At 36.1% G+C, this 24,381-nt stretch overlaps 1 protein-coding gene across 2 annotated transcripts in view; it reads left to right on the top strand.

The window, feature by feature from the left end:
- WDR70 (WD repeat domain 70) overlaps positions 1–24,381 on the top strand; it is a 303,275-nt gene that overhangs the window by 64,594 nt on the left and 214,300 nt on the right. For both annotated transcript variants that reach the window (XM_072757062.1, XM_026016676.2), the window contains exons 6-7: positions 2,897–2,956; positions 7,922–8,055. In XM_072757062.1, the coding sequence (XP_072613163.1) occupies positions 2,897–2,956; positions 7,922–8,055 (194 nt within the window). The remainder of the gene's footprint in view (positions 1–2,896; positions 2,957–7,921; positions 8,056–24,381) is intronic.

The following is a 24,381-nucleotide window of genomic DNA, read 5'->3' as shown; positions in this document are numbered from 1 at the left end:
TATGAAATGAGATACCAACTATAATAGAGTCTTCTATAAGTGAAACATTTGAACTGTTCTCCTGTTTTTTTTTTTTTTTTTGCAAGAGTACTTAGCACTTACACATGAGTTTTTATTACTTACAAATATTGTCAACTGCAAAGGGATCAGTGGCTTACATAATTACATTGGAGTAGTCCAGAATTCATTTGTTTGACTTTTAAATTATTTTGTAATTTGTGTTGGAGTATTGGTATCTCTGAAATCAAGGTATGTGCCGCCCTTTTCCAGAGCGTAGTAAACCATACTATAATATCTTGTCCTGAAATCAGTTGTAAACTCTCCAGCAGTCCTTTAGGTTACTGTGAGGTTAGGGTTCCTGTTCAGTGTCTTCTCATTTCCTGATCTTCTTCACTGCACTGTGATGGTAATAGACTACAGTAATCTCTGAGATGCAGACAGTCTAAAACTAAAACTGCCTTTAGTTCTCTAGACTTGCACCTTTATTTTTTAAGTAATATTTACATCCAACATGGAGCTCAAACACATGATCCGAGATTAAGAGTCACATTCTGTACGAGGCAGCCAGGCACCCCTATATTTGCAACTTTATGTAATCCTTTGGTTGTTAAAGGTTTTTACTTTTTGAAAACTTCAGTTATCCCTGACAGTCACTTACCAGGCTGGTCTGATGGATATCACCTGCTCTCCTTTATGGATGTAAACATTAATGTTTGAAACTAAATTAAAAATTACAATCTAATGTAATCTATAAGGTATTGGTCCATAAAATATTCCAAAACACTTTTGTGTTTGTCTGTCAGACACCGTCCTGTTTTGTGGATTGGAGAACCAGATATGATAATGGATATATACACAATCGTTGAGAAATGTCTATTTTGTAATTTGGTTAGGGAGTGGTGGGGAGGGAGACAGGTTAAAAATTACAATAGATTTTGATAAATTCTCTGATAGATATTAGGAGAGGTTGTCTCCTTATCTGTAACATCATAGTGCATAGATGGGTCGTTTAACCCAGATTTTAAAATGTTGAGATGTGTTTCCAGGAGCAGGTCACATCTGAACTGAGTCTAAGGGATGAGTAGGAATTAGCCAGTTAAGGAGGAAGAGAAGCCTGGAAATAGACTAAGATGATAGGACCAGAGAGATGGGAGGTAAGCCTTAGAATAAATGGTAGCTGTCACTTATTGAGCACCTACTTTTGTGCAGAATGCTACATTATAAAGCTTAAACCACTTACCTCACAGTAACCTAAAGGGCAGGTGCTATTATCCTCTGTATACAAATGAGATAGTCATAACCCTCCTGGAGTTATGACAGGGCTATTGAGTGGCAGGGCTAGATTAAAAAACCTAGCTTTTCTTGGGGGCACTTAACTGGCTCAGTCAGTAGAGCACATGACTCTTGATCTTAGGGTTGTGAGTTCAAGACCCATGTTGGATGTAGAGCTTACTTAAAAAATTAAATGAATAAAAAAATGTTAAAAAGAATGTTCAACCATATAAAAAAATACAAATAAAACCCCTAGCTTTTCTGGCTTCTTGTCTAGGCTGCTTCCTCCCAGGAAAGAACAGGTGGAGGAAATAGTTAAGATAGAAGAAACAGTAGAGGAAATAGTTAAGTAATTGCTATGCTGTTGAAAAGTCATTTGTGCAGGTTAAGTTATAAAAAGTGTCCAGGGGCATTCATAGTGACTTGTTTATTCAAGAGGTATTTACTGAGAGTCTTTTAGGTGCCAGGAACTGTATTAGGCATTAGGAATAAAAGGACACATGCCATAGTGGTAGAGGTAGTAGAAGGGTAAAAGGAAGCAGAGACACTTGAGTGAAAACTGTTGTATAAAGAAACTTGATGGCAAAGGAAAAGATAATGACATGATAGTAAATGTAGGGGGAATTGCTCTGTGTATATGTGTGTTTAATATGGGAAGTACTTTAATTGTTTACATGCTGGGGAGAAAGAGCCATAGCTGGGGAAAAGTTTATGATGAAATAAACCTTGTGATTGATTGATTCATCAAGAATGCTAAAGAATGAGGGGAGATAGGGACTAAAGTCTGTTAGATTGCACATATCTAATTAAGTAGATTGCAGGATGATCCTCATGTGAATTTGTAAGGGCCCTAGAATTTTAGTATGATTAGCTGGCTCTTGGGTAATGGAAACTTGACTAAATAATGAAACTTCTTATTTAAATGATCACTGTGATTCCTTATGTCTGATTTGTGTATCCATCCTTTCTCTTCTTCGATTATCCTGCCCATACCTCCTGTTTATCATAGCATTTCTTATATTACATTAGAGTGATTGATCTCCCCCTCCTAGACCATGTGCTTCTTGGAAGGGAGGATGAGAAAGGCTATGTTTGATGCCACCCAGCATCTGCAATAATCTCACTTTAATAAGTGCTTATTGAATTGATGAATCGTTTAGTGACTCAGTTCCTTATTTGTGCAATTTTTGAGCAGCAATATTTTGCTTTTTAAACTTTTAAGGGTTAGAGGTGTATATTTACTCTGTGATATATACCCTGTAAGGGTGTATATTTACCCTGTACAGATTTGATTTTATTTTATGTAGTTAAACACTTTAAGTTATGTATGCTCAATTTTCAGTGAAAAGAAGGCTTTAAATATTTGGATGGTTGGTTTCATACAACCTTAAGGTTTCTCTTTTTTGAGATTTAAGATTAATTTATTATCAACTCAACAATTGTAATCTATCTAGAAGTGCAGAAATAAGATACCCTCACAAATTTTATTTTGTTTTTTTAAGCTTTGTGTAAAGAGCTAGTGATGCAATTTTAAAAATTTATATTGCCTGTGAGCGTGGTATGTCGCCCCCCTGCCTCAAATATGTTCATTACTCATTGATGTCATGGAATTTTCTTTTTTCAGAATCCTGTCCAAAAGATCCCTGACTCGCATGAAATAACTCTGAAGCATGGCACTAAAACAGTAAGTTTAAAAAATCTAATTCTTTCCTCTCAGTAACAAGGCTCCCATGGAAAAGTGAACCAATGATACATTTATATTAAGGCTAATTATACAATCAGCTGATAACACAGAAGCTGTAGACATTAAAGAAAAAGAAATATTACATTTCTATTCAATCAAAATAACCATTGCCTTTCATTTAAAATAGCAACACTTATTGTCATTGTTATTGTTGGCTTTAAAACCTTGTTCTTTGATAGAGGAACATTACAAGTGAAAAAAAGAAATGAAACTAAAATACAGTTTTCCTTTTTATGGTGTGGGAAAATTTCTCATTACCCTTAGCTTTATTTCTATATCAGTAAAAGGCCTGAGTTCGTTTTTTAGATGAACACTGAGATAAGAAATAAACATAGAATGGTTACTGTACTGTTTTAAGATTATATTACTTAGACTTACAGATTCTATTTTTGTATTGTTATTTTTATGTTAAAGATTAATAATATAAAGTTCTGAGTTATAACATGAAATTATTTTATTGTAAAACCATTAAAAAGTGGTAGTTGAATGAAGGAAACCTCATGAATGAAAGAAGAAAATTATCTTGTTTCCCTTTTCTTTTTTTTTTTTTTAAGATTTTATTTATTTATTCATGAGAGAAACAGAGAGACAGAGGGAGAGAGGCAGAAACACAGGCAGAGGGAGAAGCAGGCTCCATACAGGAGCCTGACATGGGACTCGATCCCAGGGCCCAGGATCACATCCTGAAGGTGGCACTAAACTGCTGAGCCACTTGGGCTGCCCCATTGCTTTCCCTTTTCAATGAAACTGCCTTTTTCTAGATGTCTGACATGTAAAGAAGTAGGAAAATACATCCCATAATGAGGAAAACATCAATCAGGAGAAATAGACCCAGAAATGATGCAAATGAGAAATATAGAAGAAATAGAGAAATAGGAATAGAGAAGGATGTCATTTTTCTTGCCCAATTTTGCTTTTGAAAATACCATTTTCATAAAAATATTTGTTAAAGTGTAGTGGATTTATTGTTTTAAATGAAGTGAACAATAAATATTTTAAAATGTCTTAGTTTAGGGACGCCTGGTGGCTCAGGGGTTGAGCACCTGCCTTTGGCTCAGGGCATGAACCCACCATCCGGAGATTGAGTCCCACATCAGGCTCCCTGCATGGAGAGCCTCTACCTGTGTCTACCTGTGTCTCTGCCTTTCTCTCTCTATGTCTCTCATGAATAAATAAATAAAATCTTTAAAAATGAAATAAAATGTCTTAGTTTAAATTTTTACTGTGGTAAGTACTGATGCACGTAACTCACATAAAAAAATGCTTTTTGGGGTCCTCAATAGATTTAAAGACTATAAAGTAGCTTGAAACCGAAGTGTCTGAGAACTGCTGCTTTAAGAAACCATTTCCATCTGATTTGAGATCTTATATCTACTTTTTATTAAATCAACATTTTTATTCTGAAATTGTGACAGAATTTTACTAATTTTCATGTTTTTAAGTAAATTAGGAAAGGAAAAGGAATAGTAGACTGTTCATACTTAAACAGAAGCTTCCCTATTATTTAGTTCAGAGATTTTTACAACTGAGAGTGTTCATGGGTTCACATGTTTTATTTAAATATTTCTATTAAAAAATTTTTTTTTTAAGATTTTATTTATTTATTCATGAGAAACACAGAGAAAGAGAGAGGCAGAGACACAGGTAGAGGGAGAAGCAGGCTCCATGCAGGGAGCCTGAAGTGGGACTCGATTCTGGACCTCCAGGATCACGCCCTGGGCCAAAGGCAGGTGCTAAACCACTGAGCCACCCAGGGATCCCATATTTCTATTTTTTTAAATTGAATTTTATCTTTTAAAGAATTATAATTAAAAATATAGTGCCCACTTGCTTTGCACATTAAAAAAATCAATTAGAGCTTCCTTTTTTTTTTTTTTACTTCTAAAGGTTTTATTTCTTAGAGAGCATGAGCAGAGAGGGGGTGGGGGGTGCAAAGAGAGAAGGAGAAGCAGACTCCTAGCTGAGCAGGGAGCCTGATATGGGTCTCCATTCCAGGATCCCGAGATCATGACCTGAACTGAAGGCAGATGGTTAACCAATTGAGTTACCTAGGTGCCCCTCAATTAGAGCTTTTAATTGTATTTTTAGGTTACCTAATCTTTTTGCAGTCTTGCCTTTCCCTGCATGTATTTTATTTTATTTAATTAATTAATTTATTTAAATAATAAATTTATTTTTTATTGGTGTTCAATTTGCCAATATACAGAATAACATCCAGTGCTCATCCCGTCAAGTGCTCCCTTCAGTGCCCGCCACCCAGTCACCCCCACCCCCCGCCCTCCTCCCCTTCTACCACCCCTAGTTCGTTTCCCAGAGTTAGGAGTCTTCCATGTTCTGTCTCCCTTCCTGATATTTCCTACCCATTTCTTCTCCCTTCCCCTCTATTCCCTTTCACTATTATTTATATACCCCAAATGAATGAGACCATATAATGTTTGTCCTTCTCCGATTGACTTATCTCACTCAGCATAATACCCTCCAGTTCCATCCATGTTGAAGCAAATGGTGGGTATTTGTCATTTCTAATGGCTGAGTAATATTCCATTGTATACATAAACCACATCTTTATCCATTCATCTCTTGATGGACACCGAGGCTCCTTCCACAGTTTGGCTATTGTGGACATTGCTGCTAGAAACATCAGGGTCCCCGCATGTACTTATTTCATCTTGTAAAAACGTCAGAGATTAGCAAGGTGACTCTTTGCCTGGTCTTTTTTATTTATTTATTTTTTTTAGTTATTGGAAAATATACATTCACAGAAGTATAGAGAATGCTAAAAGGAGTCCCCATATATTTATTTCTGAGCCTTACCAGTTATCTACACAAGGCTAGCCTTTTTTCCTACACTTGACATTTCTAGTACCTGCCCCTGAACCAGTCTACTCACCTTTCCATTCCTTAGCAAGACCTAGAGACGGTTTCCTTTGTACCCTACCAGATGATCCAAATCTTTAAGTGGATCATAGCCATGTTCCCTTAAACAGTGTGTAGCACCCAGAAAAACTGGTTTAGTGGAGGAAATTTTCCCGTAGGAATCCATTTCCAACTTTCACTTTTAAGACTGTAGATAATTTGGTTCTAAGTCATGAGTCACATCCACCTCTCCTTTCATTGATATAGTGACATACTGTTAATTTCTCTTTCCCAATGAAAGAATTCACAGCTAAAGCAAAGAGAACAATTTTTAGGTGAAGAGCTGCTTCTTTTCTAGGTTTCCCTTTGAGCTCATTCTTCCCAGCTTGCACTAAACTCCAAATGACTCCCTGGAAGTTGGAAGCTGCTGGCTCCAAGCAGCCCTTTCCCTTTCCCCAAGGACTCTAGACGAATGCCTACAGCTAGTCATCAGTTCTCCTACCTGACATAGCCCTTTGCCCCTGCTGCTACATGCTGCCAATTACAGTGAGGCAGAGAAGTTTACACCCTTGCATGGAGAACAGGCATTGAACAGACAAGCCACAAATGAATTTGCAGTTTTAAATTGTATTGTAATGGGATGAATACTGGCTCAGTTGGTCACACCAGGAGGAGGACACCTCTTTAATTGTAACAGGAGAGTAGAAGGATAGAGTGGGCAAGGAACATAACTAAGTTTGTAGTTGGGGGCAGCCCCGGTGGCGCAGTGGTTTAGCGCCGCCTGCAGCCCAGAGTGTGATCCTGGAGACCTGGGATCGAGTCCCACGTCGGCTCCCTGCATGGAGCCTGCTTCTCCCTCTGCCTGTGTCTATGCATCTCTCTCTCTCTCTCTCTCTCTCTCTCTCTCTTTGTGTCTCTAATGAATTAAAAAAAAAAAAAGTTTGTAGTTGGTAGTAGCGGAAGTCTTCAAAAGCTACTGTTTATTTTTATTTTTGATTGTTTTAGGTTTTAAGACCTAATTGTTCGGGCATAAAAATGACTTCGTTTTCATTTGTATGCTTTCTTAACACATTTAGAGTAGTACATATCTAATTTAACCATAAAGTAGATCATTAACTAATTATATTTATATGTAATTTCCTTATATCCCAAAATCAGTGTTTGCAGGTAGTGACTGGAATGTGTAAAATTATTTTGTAAATATCTGGTGTTAACTCAGTAATTCTATTACATTTAATAACATTTTAAGTCTGTCTGTTAGGAGAACTGATTTATAGTTGCTTCCTTTATATAAAACTTTGATCCTTTTAGTATCCTGAGTGTGTGATAATCACATTATTTCTAATGCATTTTTTTCCTTCTGAGAGGGCACTCAATCCAGGGACTTCCTGCTTAAGAATAGTGTTACCAATTGGGTATTCACGTGTGCATTGGATCTAGGAAAATTCACAGGGAAAGCAGATATTTTTTGGAACCAATATAAAAGTGGTATTATAATATAGTCAGTCACTTATATAAGTTCAGCTTTTAGAGTAATTGTTCAAGGTAATTATATGAGTTATTTAGCCACATACACAAAATAATTTCTACTTTGTCCTACTTCATTAAGTGGATTTCTTAACATTCCCTTTTGCATTTTTTCATTTTGGTAATTTTAGATTTGTGTGGTCTTCTGTTAGTGGTAGTTAAAACATCTCAAAAGGTTTCCTCAGAATTGTTTATTGAAAAAGCTGAATTATTTTTGAAGTTTGATAGATAAATTGGGATGAAGCTGGCAGTTAGATTAAATTAAAATATTTTTCTTTATTTCAAAAGAAACAGCACTTTTTTGTTGTTGTGTTTAGAAACAGTAGTCCTAATAAGTCAAATAATAGAGGATATACTATTCAGTCCTACTTTTTAGAAGTAAAAACAGCTGGTGAGCTGTACTTCCAATGCCTGTAATATAGGTGGTAGGGTTAGAGAAAAGAAATGGAGATTAATTAGACCATAAGTAGCTTTTCTCCAGTTAAGTTTTTTCTTTTCTTTTCTTTTTTTTTTTTAAACCAGGTTTCTGCTTTGGGTTTGGATCCCTCAGGTGCCCGTTTGGTGACTGGAGGGTATGACTATGATGTTAAATTTTGGGATTTTGCTGGAATGGATGCTTCTTTTAAGGCATTTCGATCTCTTCAGCCCTGTGAATGGTATGTGTTGCACAACTTAATACCTTCATATTTGAAGATGGAGTACTGTTATCATTTGAATTTCATTTGTGATGCTTTGTACCAAAATACACTGTTTATACGACCATGTGTTACCTTCATTATTTGGATAAAAGAAAAACATACTTAAATTTCTTTCCTTCAGTTTTATTAACCTAAATTTTAAAGATGTTTTCAATCTTTTGTTGTTTTGTAAAAAATATTTGTATTTAGAGATTATTACGTTGCCTAGTTTAATACTCCAGTAAATACCATGTAATGTTATGTATGTGTGTATGATGTATATTAAGCCAATAACCAGGTGTTAGTCAGTGCTGCACTGTGCAGGTATGGTCAGCTAGCATGTATGGTCAGCTCGCATGATATCGGAAAGGGCTTTACGTGTTGCTACCACAAGCCACCCTCTTACTTCTGTTTTTGACTATATCTGGTCTTTTAGTATATTGGATATCAAAAATAGATTTTTACGGGTGAAACTGATACCTTGTTAACTTGTATAATGTATATTGTAAATGAGTTCTTATTGACTAACTGTACATATTCACCATATGTGAATTAGCTGAAATTACTTAGACCCCGTTTTCTACTTTTAGATGAGTGGGGCTTAAGAATCTAGTTTACCGGGCAGCCCCAGTGGCCCAGCATTCTGGTGCCGCCTTCAGCCTGGGGAGTGATTCTGGAGACCCGGGATTGAGTCCCACGTCAGGCTCTCTGCATAGAGCCTGCTTCTCTCCCTGTGTCTCTGCCTCCCTCCCTCCCTCTCTCTCTCTCTGTCATGAATAAATAAATAAAATCTTAAAAAAAAAAAGAATCTAGTTTAGCTTTAACTTGAACTCTTAAGGATGATGGTTTTTGCTAAACCTTGTGTCTACCTGGAAACTCTGGATTCTGTCAACTGTATGGATAAAGTTCCTGTTTCTCGGCTATTGGGTGTTTGCTTTTAGTGAACCTTTCATGAAAGTGGTGGTTGGAGTGTCTGAAAGGCTAGAGAGCTGAGATTTTTCTTAATCCTGCGGAATATATGTGAATTGTTTTTGCTGACTTGCTCATAACTGCGTAGATAACCAATGTCTGTATGTAACTCAGAATTGGTTCTAAGACCTCAGTTTCTCTGGCAGCTGCAGTTATCTAGCAAAATAGCCTAAAAATTATACTAAACATGACCCTGATCAATTTTGTACAAATCATAATGATTTGTAAATTTTGAAGTCCTAATTCTTAAGCTATCTTTAGTAAAGATTTGAGAATTCCCTAGGTGAGCAAAGCAGATTTCTGATCAGTTGGAAAGGAAAAAAAACTTTTAAAAATGGAGTGTCTCCAATGATGACTATATTTAATTAAAACTCTTATTGTCTAAAATTGTAACTTGATATCTTGAGTTAGTATGATGGCTTTTAAAAAATATACTTAAAGTACAATATTATATATTTTATTCCCATGCGATACTCTCTCGATTCATATAAGGATTGTATTCCCCTTTTACTTTTACGACCACAAACTACTTTTACGACTACAAACTCACTTGTTCAGGATTATTCAGTAGTCTATTAATGATTAGCTCTGAATAGAATCATGTCCCATGAGTCTCAAGGCAGTGCTCTATTACTAAACTTGTCATTTGCTACACTGAGGTAGTTGAAAATGCAGAAAAACCCAAGATTAAGCTTATTTTCTCTTCTATAATTAAATTGTATTCTTTATCTAATAGTGAGCTATCAAAGGGTAGATGGGAATAAACAGAATTCTTGACAGTCTGTACAAGATTAATATAAACTCTAGTACAATAAACATTATAGTATAGTGAGTGTTACTATTTTAAATCATGAGAACTGTTTAACTTTGCTGTCATTTGCCCCTAACTTCCAAGTAATGTGACTCTTTTTATGACAATAGGTATTTTTTTTACTTAATGTGTATTTTATATTTATATATACATCCATCTGTAATTCACTTTTGCCTGTGAAAAATTTCAAGCGTAGAGAAAAATGGATTACTGTAATAGCCCTCTACCTTTTTACCTAGATTTAATAGTTACATTTTTCTGTATTTGCTTCATCTCATTTTTGTTATTTTTGAAGTATTTAAAAGTAAAGAAATGCATAACTTTCACTATGAAATATAGACATTTTCCTATATATATAGAGCTCCAGTTATTCTAACAGATTTATTTAGAACTTCTTAATATTTCTAATGATCATTTTATATTTAAATTTCCCCAGTTGGCTCTCAAAATGTGTTTTAATGCTGATTTGTCAAACATAGATCTAATAATGTCACATTTATTGTGTACCTCTCTTACATATCTTTTAATCTAGAACAAGGTTTCCTTTCAAACCATTGTCTTTCTCATAATACTTTATTAAGTGGGTCTGTTGTACTTCATAAGATTCTTCCTCCCTGAATTTTGTAATTGCTTCTTTTTTGTATCATTTAACTTATTTCTTTGTCTCAAGTATTTCCTGTAGAAGATCCAAAGGCTTGATCATAATCTCTACTGTAGAACATCAAGTGCATATATTGTCTACTTGTTGCTATTTGTGACTAGCAATTAAGATTGATCCCTGGATTAAGTTGGTGACATCTGATTCCTCCATTGTAAAGTTAATATTATGTTATATACTTGAGATAAGTAGGAGCTTTGTGGGGAGATAGTTGGCAGCATGGAAATATCTAGATTCTTATCATTGCTTCACTTAATGTTTTGCATCCATTGATTATTCATACCTGACTCAGTTCTCTCATTGAGGGTTGTGAGTTGGTGATTTTCTGAATTCCATTATTTCATCTACATTTATTTGTTGATGTTCTTCTAAGAGAACTTTTCCATATTAACTTGTGTTATTTGGTTACACTAAAATACAGTTCTGCTGTTAGAAGGCAGTATAAATACTTGGTTATTTAACTATCCATTTTTAGTTCAGGGGTTGGTAGTGATAAATGAGTTGTTGCTGTTATTGGTGGTGATGTTTTTCTCTTTTTCCTTTTTGAGTGGCAGGATTTATGACTTTAAAATTTTCATGTGTTCCAGTTAGTTGTAGTCATTATTCTTTTTGATGTTTAAATTGTCCCACATTTGGCCAGGGGAGTCCTTGATTGCTATGTAGCTTTGGCATGAACTCATTAGACTTTAAAAGCTTACTTATTTTCCTGGCATAACATGATGTAAGCTTCCTGGTACATTCTTTTCCAGGTCCTAGAATCAGCATTTCCCTATGGAGATATGGAGATCTTTTTTTTTTTTTTTTTTTTTTTTTTTTTTTTAAGTGAGAGTGGTGCTTAGAGGCCAAATTATACCTGCTCATTAATAGTGGGGTATCATTCTTCTTGACCTTTTCATTGAAAAGAGGTAGAAAATACAGATGTGTGTGTATTTAAGTGACAAGGTCATTTGATATTTCCATTTAAAAATTTTAGTGAACTTTAATTTTAGAATATTTTATAATTTACAGAAAAGCTGCAATGATCATCCAGAGTTCAGGTATACCCCTCACTCAGTTTCCTCTATTATTAGCATTTTATATTATTATGGTACATTTATGACAAGTAAACCAACATTGGTACATTACTATGAACCAAATTCCAAACTGTATTTGCATTTGACTGTTCCTTCCACTAATATGCCTTCCAAGACACCATGCATTTAGTCTTCATGTCTGTTTAGTCTTCTCTGGTTTATGATGGCTTCTCAGTCTTTCTTGTTTTTCCTGATTTTGACAGTTTTGAGGGGGTACAGTTAGGTATTTTCTAGAATGTTTCTTGATTTTTTTTTTTTTTATGATGTTTTTCTTATGGTTAGACTGGGACTCTGGATCTTGGGGATGAATATCACAGAGATGAATTTCCATTTGCTGTTCTTTAGAAGTAAGTCAGTAAGTGCTGCACATTTGGGAAAGTAAAAAAATCTAAGCTCCACCTCCTGGAGGGGGTAGTATTTACATAAACTACTTGGAATTCTTTGAGGAAGAATTGTCCCTTCTTCCCCATTTACTTACTTACTTACTTACTTACTTATTTATTTATTTAATTTATTTTTAAAATATTTTATTTATTTATTCATGAGAGACACAGACTGAAAGAGAGAGAGGCAGAGACACAGGCAGAGGGAGACGCAGGCTCCACACAGGGAGCCCGATGTGGGACTTGATCCCGGGACTCCAAGATCACACCCTGGACCGAAGGCAGGCGCTAAACCGCTGAGCCACCCAGGGATCCCCTTTCCCCATTTATTTATATATTTAACCAGTTATTTCTACCAGTCTTTACTCCTTGATATTTATTTTATATCGTGGGTTATAAGCCAATATAATGTTATTTATTTTGTAGCCATTGATAGCTCTTGCAGTTTGGCCCATGCAATCTTTTTTTTTTTTTTTTTTTTTTTTTTTTCAGTACTTTTTACATTTTGGTACTCGTAAATGCTCCACACTCATCTTGTATTGTCCCTGCCCCAGTCCCAGAATCAGTCATATTTGCTAGGAGAATGGTATCTGAGAACAGGGTGTTGGTTCTTGGAGTGCTTGTTGCTCCTAGGGGTCAGGAGTTCATATCCATGTCTCTGACTCTAATCCAGTGTCTGTTGGTTCATTCTAGCCTTCCTCCTCCTTAGAAACCTTCACTTTCTAACAGTGAAAACCCTGATTTTCACCAAACATCATTTCTTTGTTTAACTGAAGTATGTATATAAAACAGTTGCAGAACCGTTAAGCTGTATCTCTACTCCATTTTTTTAAAGTCTCTTTTAACTTTTTTTTTTCTTTTAACTTTTTAAATTAAAATTTCACCTTGAGAAATTATTGATGAGATTATTGGTGAGATTATTGATTTGGAACTAAATCTAAAGGCAAGCTCTCCACTCTGTCATCCACTCAAGTGGGACAAATAGTGGGAGAGGCAGCGTGGCTATGGAGAATCAGGGCCCCTGCTAGGTAGAGCTGGAGTCTGTGACCCAAGCCAGCTCTTTAGTTCTATACAAGCCCCACACATGTAGCTGGAAGCTGGTGATACCAGGAGAGGCAAGGAACTGCAAGGCCACTGAGGAACCAGCCAATAAGTCAGGGCATGGGGAGCTTGTGTTAATAAGGAGGCCTCGACACCTTCAGCTGGTGAGCGCTTCTGGGAGCCCCTGCTGTAGATCTCTTTGGAATGGATCCTTTTCTGATTCCAGAAGGCATGATCTTTGAGGGAGTCAGTTAGCAGATACCTCATGACTGCAAGATCACATCACCTGGCTTCCAAGCACCTATCGTGGGACTGGGGATGAAGGAAGAGATGCTAGCCCAAGGGAGGATTCTTTGGCTCTTCCTTACTGACCCCAAAACCTCAGTCGGCTGGCTGGTTCTCACATTACATTAGTTATATTTATATAGTAATATATATCATAGTTATATATTAAAAAGAGGAAAACTAAAAAAAATAAAAAATAAAAAAAAATAAAAAAAAAAATAAAAAGAGGAAAACTTACCTGAAGAGAAACTCCTGAAGGACCCAGGTGCCTCAGGAAGTTTATTGTCCCCTCACTTCCCTCAAATTCTTTTATAAAATCATCCAGGGTGAACTTTAGGAAACCCCCCACACCCCTGACTTTCGCCCTCCTATGTCCCCACGACCTGGACTAACCCCTAGCTCCAGCCCAGCGTGTGTACTAACCAGTCTTATTACTGGCCATCTGTTGCAGCCATGGCTTTCTGCCAGATGCCCCTCTACTGTGTTCCTGGGGACCAAGTTGGCTATGGGTGATGGAGGTGGGTGGGATCCAAGTGGCTTGGTGGCTGGATGGGGACCAGGCCCAGAAGGGGCTGAAGTTTGCAGGAGGGGAGCAGGTCACAGCTGTCATGGGGCTGTTGCTGTTCTGAAAGCCCTCAGAGGCATGACGCTTGGAGAACATGGCCAGTGGATCAGGCAAGTTGGGTGGTATGTATGGCAGGTGGGTTGCTGGGGGTACACGTAATCTGTTGGTGGTGGTGGCTGTTGGGAATTGTGGTTTCTTAGAAAAATCACTCAGGGCGAGCTCCGCTGCCAGTGCACCACCTGCAGCAGCTGTTTGCCTGGTTGGCAGTGCAACCCACGGCCAGCATGAACTGGTTGATCATGACCTGGTGCCATAGCTGGTCCATGTTCACCAACATGGCTCTGGGCATGCACGTGATCCTGGCTGGATGATGTGGGAAGCCTGTGGCCATTGGCTTGTGCTAGCCAACAGCAAGACCCTCACTGCCCACCTGCCGCAGACCTTCACTGCCCACCCAGGACTGTCCTGCCACACCTGCTCTAATTTAAATTTAATGTTATAGAATATTTATGTAATGTCTTTGATTTTTTTATACTTAAAATCAAAGATAGGACATATTTTTGAGAAAAGACTTTCTGGTCAAGAGAACAGAGCCCAATACAAGGCTCTATCTTAAGACCCCCTCAAGTATTTCTATCACATGATAGGGTTTTCAACAATTTGTTAATCATTTGTCTTAAGTGTTCAACCTTTTCATGTGATTGAATTGTTTCATTGTTTCTTTAAAATTATTATTCTTACTTGATTTATAAATGTTAAAATAAATTTCCATTTCAGAAATTCACCAAAGATTCATAATTGAAGACAGAGTTGTTTTTGATCATGTATTAGAGATCATCTTCCCAAAGCCATTTTGTGAGTGGGCACATAGCAGAACTGGTCTGCTTTAGTAACATCTGAGATTGCACATTACAGATTTCTCAAATTGAGTTTTATGGGCATACTTTTATTTTGGAGCTCATGAATTTCTTTCATTAATTTAAAATTTTTGTTCTTTTGTTTTGATTATCTTTGGTTCACCCCTAGTGCCTGTATCTGTTTACCTGTGTTTTTAAAATTATTTGGGCTCACGTGCTATTTTCACTTATAGTTGCCATGGCCTAATGAGAAAGGAATGGAGACACACATCATACATAAATGCTCTGGCACCAAGTGAAGGTTTGTTTTGTCATGAAGTGATGTATGAACAAATTTTTTCACAGTAGTTGTAAAAGAGACAATTGATGGGAAAATTGAGTCATCACTGGAACACAGTAAAATAGGCATGTGCTGTAAGCAGGCAATAAATATTCATTAACTAGCTGATCTGAAGGTAGGTTAGAGGACTTGGGTAGGCGGATGTAATTAATTTGTTCCACAATAAAGAGGTTGTTTCACTCTGTATGATATTGTTTTAGCAAACATCTTAAAATTAATTTGAATTCTATTGGAACTTTTGTTTTGATATTTACTTAAAAATCACTTTTTTGGGGTATAATTATATATCATAAAATTCATTATAGGTGTGCAATTCAATAATTGTTAGTAAACTTACAGAGTTGTGCACCCAGTACCACAGTCTGATTTCCATCACCCTAAAATAAAGTCTCTTGCCTATTTGTGGTCGCTCTTCACTTCCACCTCCAGCCTTAGGCAGCTGCTGATCTACCTTCTATCTCTATTGATTTGGTTTTTCTGGACATTTCATATAAATGGAATCATACAATATATGGTCTCTCGTATCTGGCCTCTTAGCATAATGTTTTTGAGGTTCATCTACGTTGTGGGACACATCTGTACTTTGTTCCCTTTTTTTTTAAAAAAAGATTTTATTTATTTATTCATGAGAGAGAGAGAGAGAGAGAGAGGCAGAGACACAGGCAGAGGGAGAAGCAGGCTCCATGCAGGGAGCCTGATGTGGGACTTGATCCCGGGTCTCCAGGATCAAGCCATGGGCTGAAGACGGCACTAAACTGCTGAGCCACCTGGGCTGCCCCGTGTTCCTTTTTTATGATCAAATAGTATTCCATTTTGTATTTATATATGTATTTATACACATGGCATATTTTTTTTGTTCATTTACCAGTTGGTGGGCACATTTGTGTTATTTCCACATTTTGGTTATTATGAATAATGCTGCTATGAACATTTGTGTACAAGTCTTGGAATGAGCATATGTTTCCATTTTCTTTCTTAGGTTGATAGTACCTAGATTGGGAGTTGATATATCATATGGTAAATTTATGTTTACTATATTAGTAACCTGACAAACTGTTTTCCAGAGTGCACCATTTATATTTGTACTAGAAGTATATAAGGATTCCAGTGTTTCTATATCATCACCATCATGTTACTCTCTTTTTGATGATAGTCATTCCTGTGGGTGTGGAGTGGTTAGTGTTTAGTTTTAAAATTCATTGTGAATTTACAGTTTTATAAGACTTGTAAGGATAGGGACACTTGTCACATGTTTACATGCAGTTAAATGATAAAAATGATTTGTCATCACAAAATGATCTCTAATCTATTCTCCCATCAAAAGGAAGGTGTTATTACTCACATTTGAAAAATACTGACCTAAGACATTGAAAAAAGGTTCAATTGTGGAACAACCCTCAAAGTATGTAGAGTTTAAAAAGCACAGTATAGAAGAGTATATATGTGTGTGTGTGTGTATATATATATATATATATATATATATTTTTTTTTTTTTTTTTTAAGAATAGTATATAGTTTTTTTTTAAAGCTTGGAAAAATATGTACTGTTTGCTTATATATGTATAAAATATTTCTGGAAATAACACTGGTTGTCTATAGGGAAAAACTGGTTATCTGGGAGACCAAGATGGGAGGGAAATGTGTTGTTACTTGTACAGTTTATATCTTTTGAGTGTTAACTAACAGGTGTATATATTACTTATTTAATCCAGGAATAAATATTTTTATTTTGTTAGAGAACAAAGAAGATATCTTCTGTTTGCATAATAGTTTACGGAGTCTGGCTGACTTCTTTATATCAGTTAATTCTCATAACTGCCGTGTGTCATAGGTACATTTATTATCCCTATCTTACAGATGTGGAAATGGGGGGTTACAGAGATTAATTAATTAGCCTAAGGTCACAGAAAGTGATAGACCGAGGATTTGAATGCAGACATTCTAACTGTGGAGCATGTACCATTAATCATTGCGTTATACAAAAGCACGGAAGGAATTGAAACCATTTAGAATAAGTGCTATTAGAAAGGGTCAAGGGGGGATCCCTGGGTGGCGCAGCGGTTTGGTGCCTGCCTTTGGCCCAGGGCGCGATCCTGGAGACCCGGGATCGAATCCCACATCGGGCTTCCGGTGCATGGAGCCTGCTTCTCCCTCTGCCTATGTCTCTGCCTCTCTCTCTCTCTCTCTCTCTCTCTGTCTGTGACTATCATAAAAAAAAAAAAAAAAAAAAGACAGGGTCAAGGGTGTGTGTATTTCCTTAATTCCTTTATTTGTAAGCCTTACGTATCTCAATACTGTATTCATTGCCTGTATGATATAACTCAAGTAATAATATTTTGGCTTTTAGGGAAAGTTTTTTATTACTTTACAGCTTATATTTGTGCAGCATAATAGTTCATTTCACATGATAGATTAGTGATTTATTTAGGCATCTGTACTTTCTCTGTGTGCATTATCAATTAGTTTGAAAAAGAAAGTGAAGATGGACAGAGATTCCCCTCGCAAACCTGGACCCATGATCTGTGTAAGAGTTGATGTGTAAGGAAGCAGAGTTACATAAATTTCAGTATTCATGTGATTGTGTCTCTATTTGATACGAGTTCATTAATTGAATTCAGGTTAATGACAACATATATTTGAACTTCTTATACTTATTAGTGAATTGTTAAACTTGCTTTATGACTTTATATATTAATATGTTTCTAAGCTGCTAGATTTTGCAAATTTTAGAGTAACCATAAACCTATATATGACTTGTTCCCCCATGGATATCACTGATTAGTAGCATCTTTAATTGGGCTCTGCTTGAGATATAAGGTAGACTATCACATCCATCTATCCTCCTTCAGACTTGCATATAACAAGCTTTTATTTATTTGTAGCTAATCTTGGATATCACCAGTAAAAAGGAAAAAGTTAGAAAGTAAAATGCCTTTAGTTGTAATATTAGGTTGATAAAATTACAATTATTCTCATATGTCAGGATAGTCCCAAGCATGGATAAGACTTCTTTTGGTTTACCAACTGGAGTGAGGTTGTTGACCTGGTCTGTATGAAGATCAGATGAGGCCATGTATGTCAATAGAAAGCTTTAATAGGTGGTGAAAAGGTAGGTGGGAAAAAAACACAATTAAAATTCTCTGATAAACAGTATGTACCTGAATATATTTTCCTTTTCTCTTTGATATTTGCTTTGTAAAATTATATGATTTTTAAGGATTATTTTAAACTTAATTTCCTGGGTTTCTGCTGCCTTCTGTAACTGTCATCAAGTTACATAATTTGTGAATTTTATCTTGTTAACTAAACATCAGTGAACTCTTGTACTGTGTCTCAGCTTAAATGTCAGCTCCTCAAAAGAGCTCTTTCCTGAGCATCCCATCACAAAGTAGCTTCTCTCCATTGCCATTACTCTGTTCATTGCTCTGATTTATTTCCTTTACAGTAGTTAGCACTATCACACAATCTGTTTTTCACATTGTTTACTTGTATTCCAGTATGTGAAATAGTGCCAGGAAGATAATGGGAAGGTTTTTTTTTGCTAAATAAGTTGTAAATAGTAGAATATTCTCATATTTTTCTTAAAGAGTTTCTTGTAGGGGCGCCTGGGTAGTACAGTCAGTTAAGTTTCTGAGTCTTAGTTTTGACTCAGGACATGATCTCAGCTCAGGGTCGTGAGATTGAGCCTTGAGTTGGGATTCTCTCTGTTCCTCCTGCTTGTGGCCCACTCTCTCTTTCTCTCATATTTTTTTTTTTTAAGTTTCTTGTTGTATAGAGTAAAAGACTATTTTCACCAAGTGTACCTACCTTTCATAAAGAGAGGAAGGATAAAGATTTCTTTTCCTGGAAGACCTAAACTCTTTGGCTTAAACCCTATCAGTTAAGGGTAAATAGAACAGGCAGCTTTTGAAATCTATAGCTCTGCACTGTTGGTAATGCATTGAACATCAGGCTTTAGGCTGATCTGTTTACCTCTTTTTTTTTTTTTAAGATTTAATTCTATTTATTCATGAGAGACACAGAGAGAGAGAGAGAGAGGCAGAGACACAGGCAGAGGGGGAAGCAAGCTCCATGCAGGGAGCCTGACGTGGGACTCGATCCCAGTTCTCCAGGATCAGGCCCTGAACTGAAGGCAGCACTAAACCGCTGAGCCACCTGGGCTGCCCTGTTTACCTCTTTTAAAAAACAAAAATAGGGCAGCCCGGGTGGCTCAGCGGTTTAGTGCTGCCTTCAGTTCAGGGCCTGATCCTGGAGAACTGGGATCGAGTCCCACGTCAGGCTCCCTGCATGGAGCTTGCTTCTCCCTCTGCCTGTGTCTCTGCCCCTCTCTCTCTCTCTCTCATGAATACATACATAAAAAAATCTTGAAACAAAACAAAACAAAACAAACCCCCCAAAACCAGAGCATGTATTCTTAAGGTAACTGGCTAATGAGTTTTATTGCATTTTATGATTTCTATTCATTGTGTATTAAAATTGATTGCCATTGAGCTATGATTTCCACTTTTGGAAATGGTGTTTGCATTTCTTGGCATATATGTGTTCATTCCTTTGGTTAAATAATTCAGAGTTCAAAGAAAAATAATGCTTTTTTTCTAGTATGTTTCCCTTCCTAGATTAACCCTAGATTCAGAAATTAAAAAATTTCTATTACTAGAAATTAGAATGGATGAATCAGTGCTCTAGCCATTGGGCATTATACACCATCTTCTCTGCTAATTCAGCTGAGCTTGTGTCATAATTGTCAATTTTAATGGAGTGAGGGGAAACCTCACTACTTTCCCAGGCTTCCATTTAAGTGTTTTCCCTGCTTTCTTTTTCTGTAGCAGACTGATTTATGTAAAATTCAATTTATTAATTAAATATTACCATGAGTCAATGTGTGTGATGGATAACAGTGTGGATTCTGGGTCATGTAAGTCTGAATTTGAATTCTGTCTTGGTCGGTTCATTTGCTGTGTGAGTAGGCATGTTATTTTATCACTTTGTTGGTTTCCTAGCCTACAAAATAGATTTAACTATCCATTTCTTCGGGTGTGATAATACTCCAGTGCAGCCCAGTGTTGGGCACTTGATCAAGCAGCATTCAGTGATATCAGTTCTTATTATCTTAGTAATTTAATGTGAAAGAATTTTAGTACAGATTAAAATTCTGAGGGTACAGATTCTCACAGGTTGATATCTCTCCTACCTTTCAAGTATTATTTCCTATTACTGAGTTTTCATTAGTAACATAAAATTGGATTGTACCTCTGTTTGGATAGTTGTTTAGGCTATTTTCTCTTTGCTGTTCCCCTTTCTTTAAGAGTACTGACTATCTAGTTTTGATTCTCTGTTTCTCTTTTCCATTTGCCTTCTTTCAGACTCTTTATCTCTATCTCCCCCACCTTTCCATCCCCCCCATCTGTGAAAATCCCTTAAACCAACCTACTTTACTAATTTCTTACTATAATTCAGTTCCTCATTGGTTTTAATGAACTTTTAAGTCATAGTTATTCAGCCATAATTTATTTACAGTAAAATTTATTCTTTTCAAGTGTAGTTCTAGGAGTTCTGAGAAATGCATACAATCATACTACCAGCACCACAGTCATGATAAAGAACATTTCATTATCCCCAAAGTTCCCTCCAGTCACTTTGTGGTCAGTCTCTTTTCTGACACTGATCTGATTTTGTTGCTGCCTCTCTCTGTAGATTTTCTCCTTTTCATTGCTGTGTAGTATTCCTCATATGAATACACTACAGATTGTTTATCTGATCATTAGTTAGACATTTGGTTTGCTTCCGGGTTTTAGATATTTGAATGAAACTACTGTAAATATTTCTGTACAGGTCTTTTTGTTGATAAATGTTTTAATTTCCTTGACAAATAGAGTGAATTTGGAGTGAATTGTTGGCTTATATGCTATGTGAATATTAACTTTATAAGAAATTGCCAAACTTTTCCGAAGTGTCTGTACCATTTTGCTTTCTAAGCTGCAAGGTATGAGTTTTAATTATTTTACATCCTTAGGTGTACGTGGTGGTATCAATACTTTAAAATTTAGCCATCGTTTTGGGTATGTAGTGATATGTAAATGGTTTTAATTTGAATTTCCATGATTAATGTGATGTTGAACATCTTTTTATGTCTTTCATTATGTATGTCTTCTCTAGTGAGCTGTCCAAATCTTTTGCCCGTTTGAAAAATTGAGTTGTTCTTCTCAGGTTGGTTTATAAAGTTCTTTGTAAGATTTGTGTATCATAAAAATTTCCTCTCAGTCTGCAGCTTGCTTTTTATTTTCATAATAGTGTCTTTTGAAAAGCAGCCTTAATGTATTTTTACATATTGTTTTCTGTCCTTGCCTGTTTTCTGCTCTAAACCACATGTTCTTGAAAGTTTTTTTAGATGGAAAGACACATTTTTAAATGTTTATTAAATAAAAAGCATATTTTTAAAAATTCCCCTTTGTAATATATAACTTACATGTTTACATTTTTCAGTTACTAGGGAAAATTTAGGAGGTTATATCTTGTGCATGGTGTACTCTGTGGGGGAAGAGAAGAACTTTCACTTTCTACTTTTCCATGACATGACAAACAGTATAATTACTGTTATAGTTAAAAGGATATTTTATGCTTAGGAAAACAAAAGACATAATAAAGGAAATTTAAAGACAAATTATAAACTAAAAAGAAAAGTTGGAATACCTATTGAAAGTAATGGGCTGTTATCCATAATACATAGTTTCTGCAAATCAGTAAGGTAAGGGATATCTATAAATTAAAGCTGGTCAAAGGAAATGAATTAACAGATAACAGCAGAATAAATATAACTGGCCAATAAATGTGAAAGTGGATACTTGACTTTACTAATGATAAAAGAAGGAAAAATTAAAATGCCAATGAGGTACTACTTAGGATTTTTTAAGATTGGCAAAGGAGAAAGAGATTCATGCTATCCAATATGGGGAGAAGGCAAAGATGGGATATCATTTACTAAACGTTTTTTTCTACAGAACAGTTTGATAATATCTATCAAGATGTAAAGTGTGAATTCTGATGCAAGATTTGGAGAAAAAAGCACTTTCATGCATTGTACCTATACTCCATAGGTACCATGCTCCTTATTCTTCCTGCCTCTACAGTTTCTTTACAATCCCTCCCTTAGGGTTTATTTCAGGCTTAAATCTCACTTAGATTTTGCATCAGTCTCTTTATGGTTTTCCCCACTATTCATGGTAAATCCCTGTAACACCTTCCTGATGCATTTTGACTAAAACCGAAATGCCTTGCCATGATTTATAATGTTTCTTGTGATCTGGCCACTGCTTATTTCTTCCCATTTCTTATTATGCTCTAGCAGAATGGCTGAGAGATTCTTACACAGTATGTACTTTGTTTTCTGCTTAGAATTCTCTTCCCTACTCCCTGCTTCACCCTCACAAACATGTAGCTCCTTATGCTTAGACCTCCACTATTTCTTTTCCAGAGAGACTCTCTAATAAAGTAGGTCCCTCTCATATGTGCTCCCTCAACATGTTTTATTCATTGTACAATCCTGAGCTCCTGTTGTTCCACTACTAGAATTAAGGCTTGAGTTATTTTTAGCATCAGCATTATCATAAAGGAAACTCAGAACAAAGACTTAGGTTTTGTGAGTCATGCTCATTGGTTGGCTGTTTTTGGTTACATTCCTGTTATCCTCAGAAGACATGAATATATACTGTATAGGTATTTTCGTTTCTTGCCTTTTGGATTGACTATCCTATTTAACATGGAACTTGACTGTGAAATCGTATAATGTCATGAAGCTATTAATCTATACTTGATTGAGTGATAGGATAATTTTATCACATTTCTAAACAAGAATATGCATTTTAATGGAAGGGAAGAGGTATAGATTAGCTTTAGTAAAATTATGTATATATAGTCCTGAATAGAATTTTCTCTGGCTTCAATTTTGTTTGATAGATACAGTATTTTGTAAAGTTACTGTTAGCTTGCTAACCTTTGGTTTGTTTAAGCTGATAAGTGATATATTCTTAATTTTGCACTGGAAATCTATTCATACATTTAAAGCTAAAGTATTGAAGTAGCTAATGACTTATTTTGGCATGGAATAAATTAGTATTTTCTGATATTCCCATACAGAAAACTTTGATGGTTCTATTTCAGGCCTCTTGCCTTCTTGCCCTCTTTCTAGAACTAGATAATATCCATAGCATATCTGGAAGGTGGCATGCAAATCTGAAACTATATTTTCTGTAATTATTACTGCCTTTCATTTTTCAGAATGTAGTAGTCACATTTGACACGGGACTTGAGTTTTTTGAGTGGGTCCAGAAAATCAGAAAGGATGTAAGGATGTTTCTCATGAGTATTTTGGTTAGTAGATAATTAAAACATGATGAACTTACTAACTTGACTTGTAATGAATTTGAATTACTCAACATATTCCATTTGAGTATATTCATTATAGTTGGCTACCAAGATTTTATACCTGTCAAATAATCTTTTTTTTTTTCCCTGTCAAATAATCTTAAAGAGATCTTGGAAATAAAGAAGTAATAATGATAGCAACTACTCATTTCACTTACTGTGTCAGTTGTCTTTATGTATATTATTTTTAGTCCTCATCCCAAGCCTGTAAGTATTATTTCTCTAGTTTTTTTAGTGGAAGAAAGTAGGACTCAGCAAAGTTATACAGTTACATGAACTCTGTCTCAGGACCACTAGTCACAATTTTCCAAAGATGGGGAGACTGAGCCTAGTGAAGCTGAAGGGCCTGTTCATCATCACACAGCTACTTAGCAGCGGGGCGAAGACTTAGATCCCTGGCCTCCTGACTCACATTCCGGTGCACTTTTCACTACATCAGGACACGTTGGCTCTTGAGCCCCAAGTGACAGCCCCAAACAGCTGTGTTTATCTGTCTTGCATGTCCCAGCTTGTTTTGCTAGCCGAGCAAAAACTACTTAAAAGGATCCTCAATCTTCACCTTCCCATTCCCCTCCACTTACACTCATATACTCCCACTTGCCCCATGAATAACTTCACAGAAAGAATTGTGCAATGTCACTAAGCCTTCCTCTGGTGTCAGAGTTACTCCCTGAGAGAACATTCACTTCCTCATGACTCCAGTTTACTGTCAGATTGGCTTTCCCTCTTTTCTCTTTGATCGGAATCTTGGTTGTTTAGGCAGGAATTTGAGGAGCAGATGTTATACCCCTTGAAGAAGTCCTTTAATTCTCCTTAGTACTGTGTCTAATGACTCTTAATCCTGTCCTTTTAACTCTGTAGCTAGCAGAATTAAGAGCGAAGTGGGACAGGAATGATGAGCT

The sequence above is a fragment of the Vulpes vulpes genome, chromosome 4 (genome assembly GCF_048418805.1).
Source record: "Vulpes vulpes isolate BD-2025 chromosome 4, VulVul3, whole genome shotgun sequence".
NCBI lineage: Eukaryota > Metazoa > Chordata > Mammalia > Carnivora > Canidae > Vulpes > Vulpes vulpes.
This window is presented reverse-complemented; position numbering and strand designations above follow the sequence as displayed.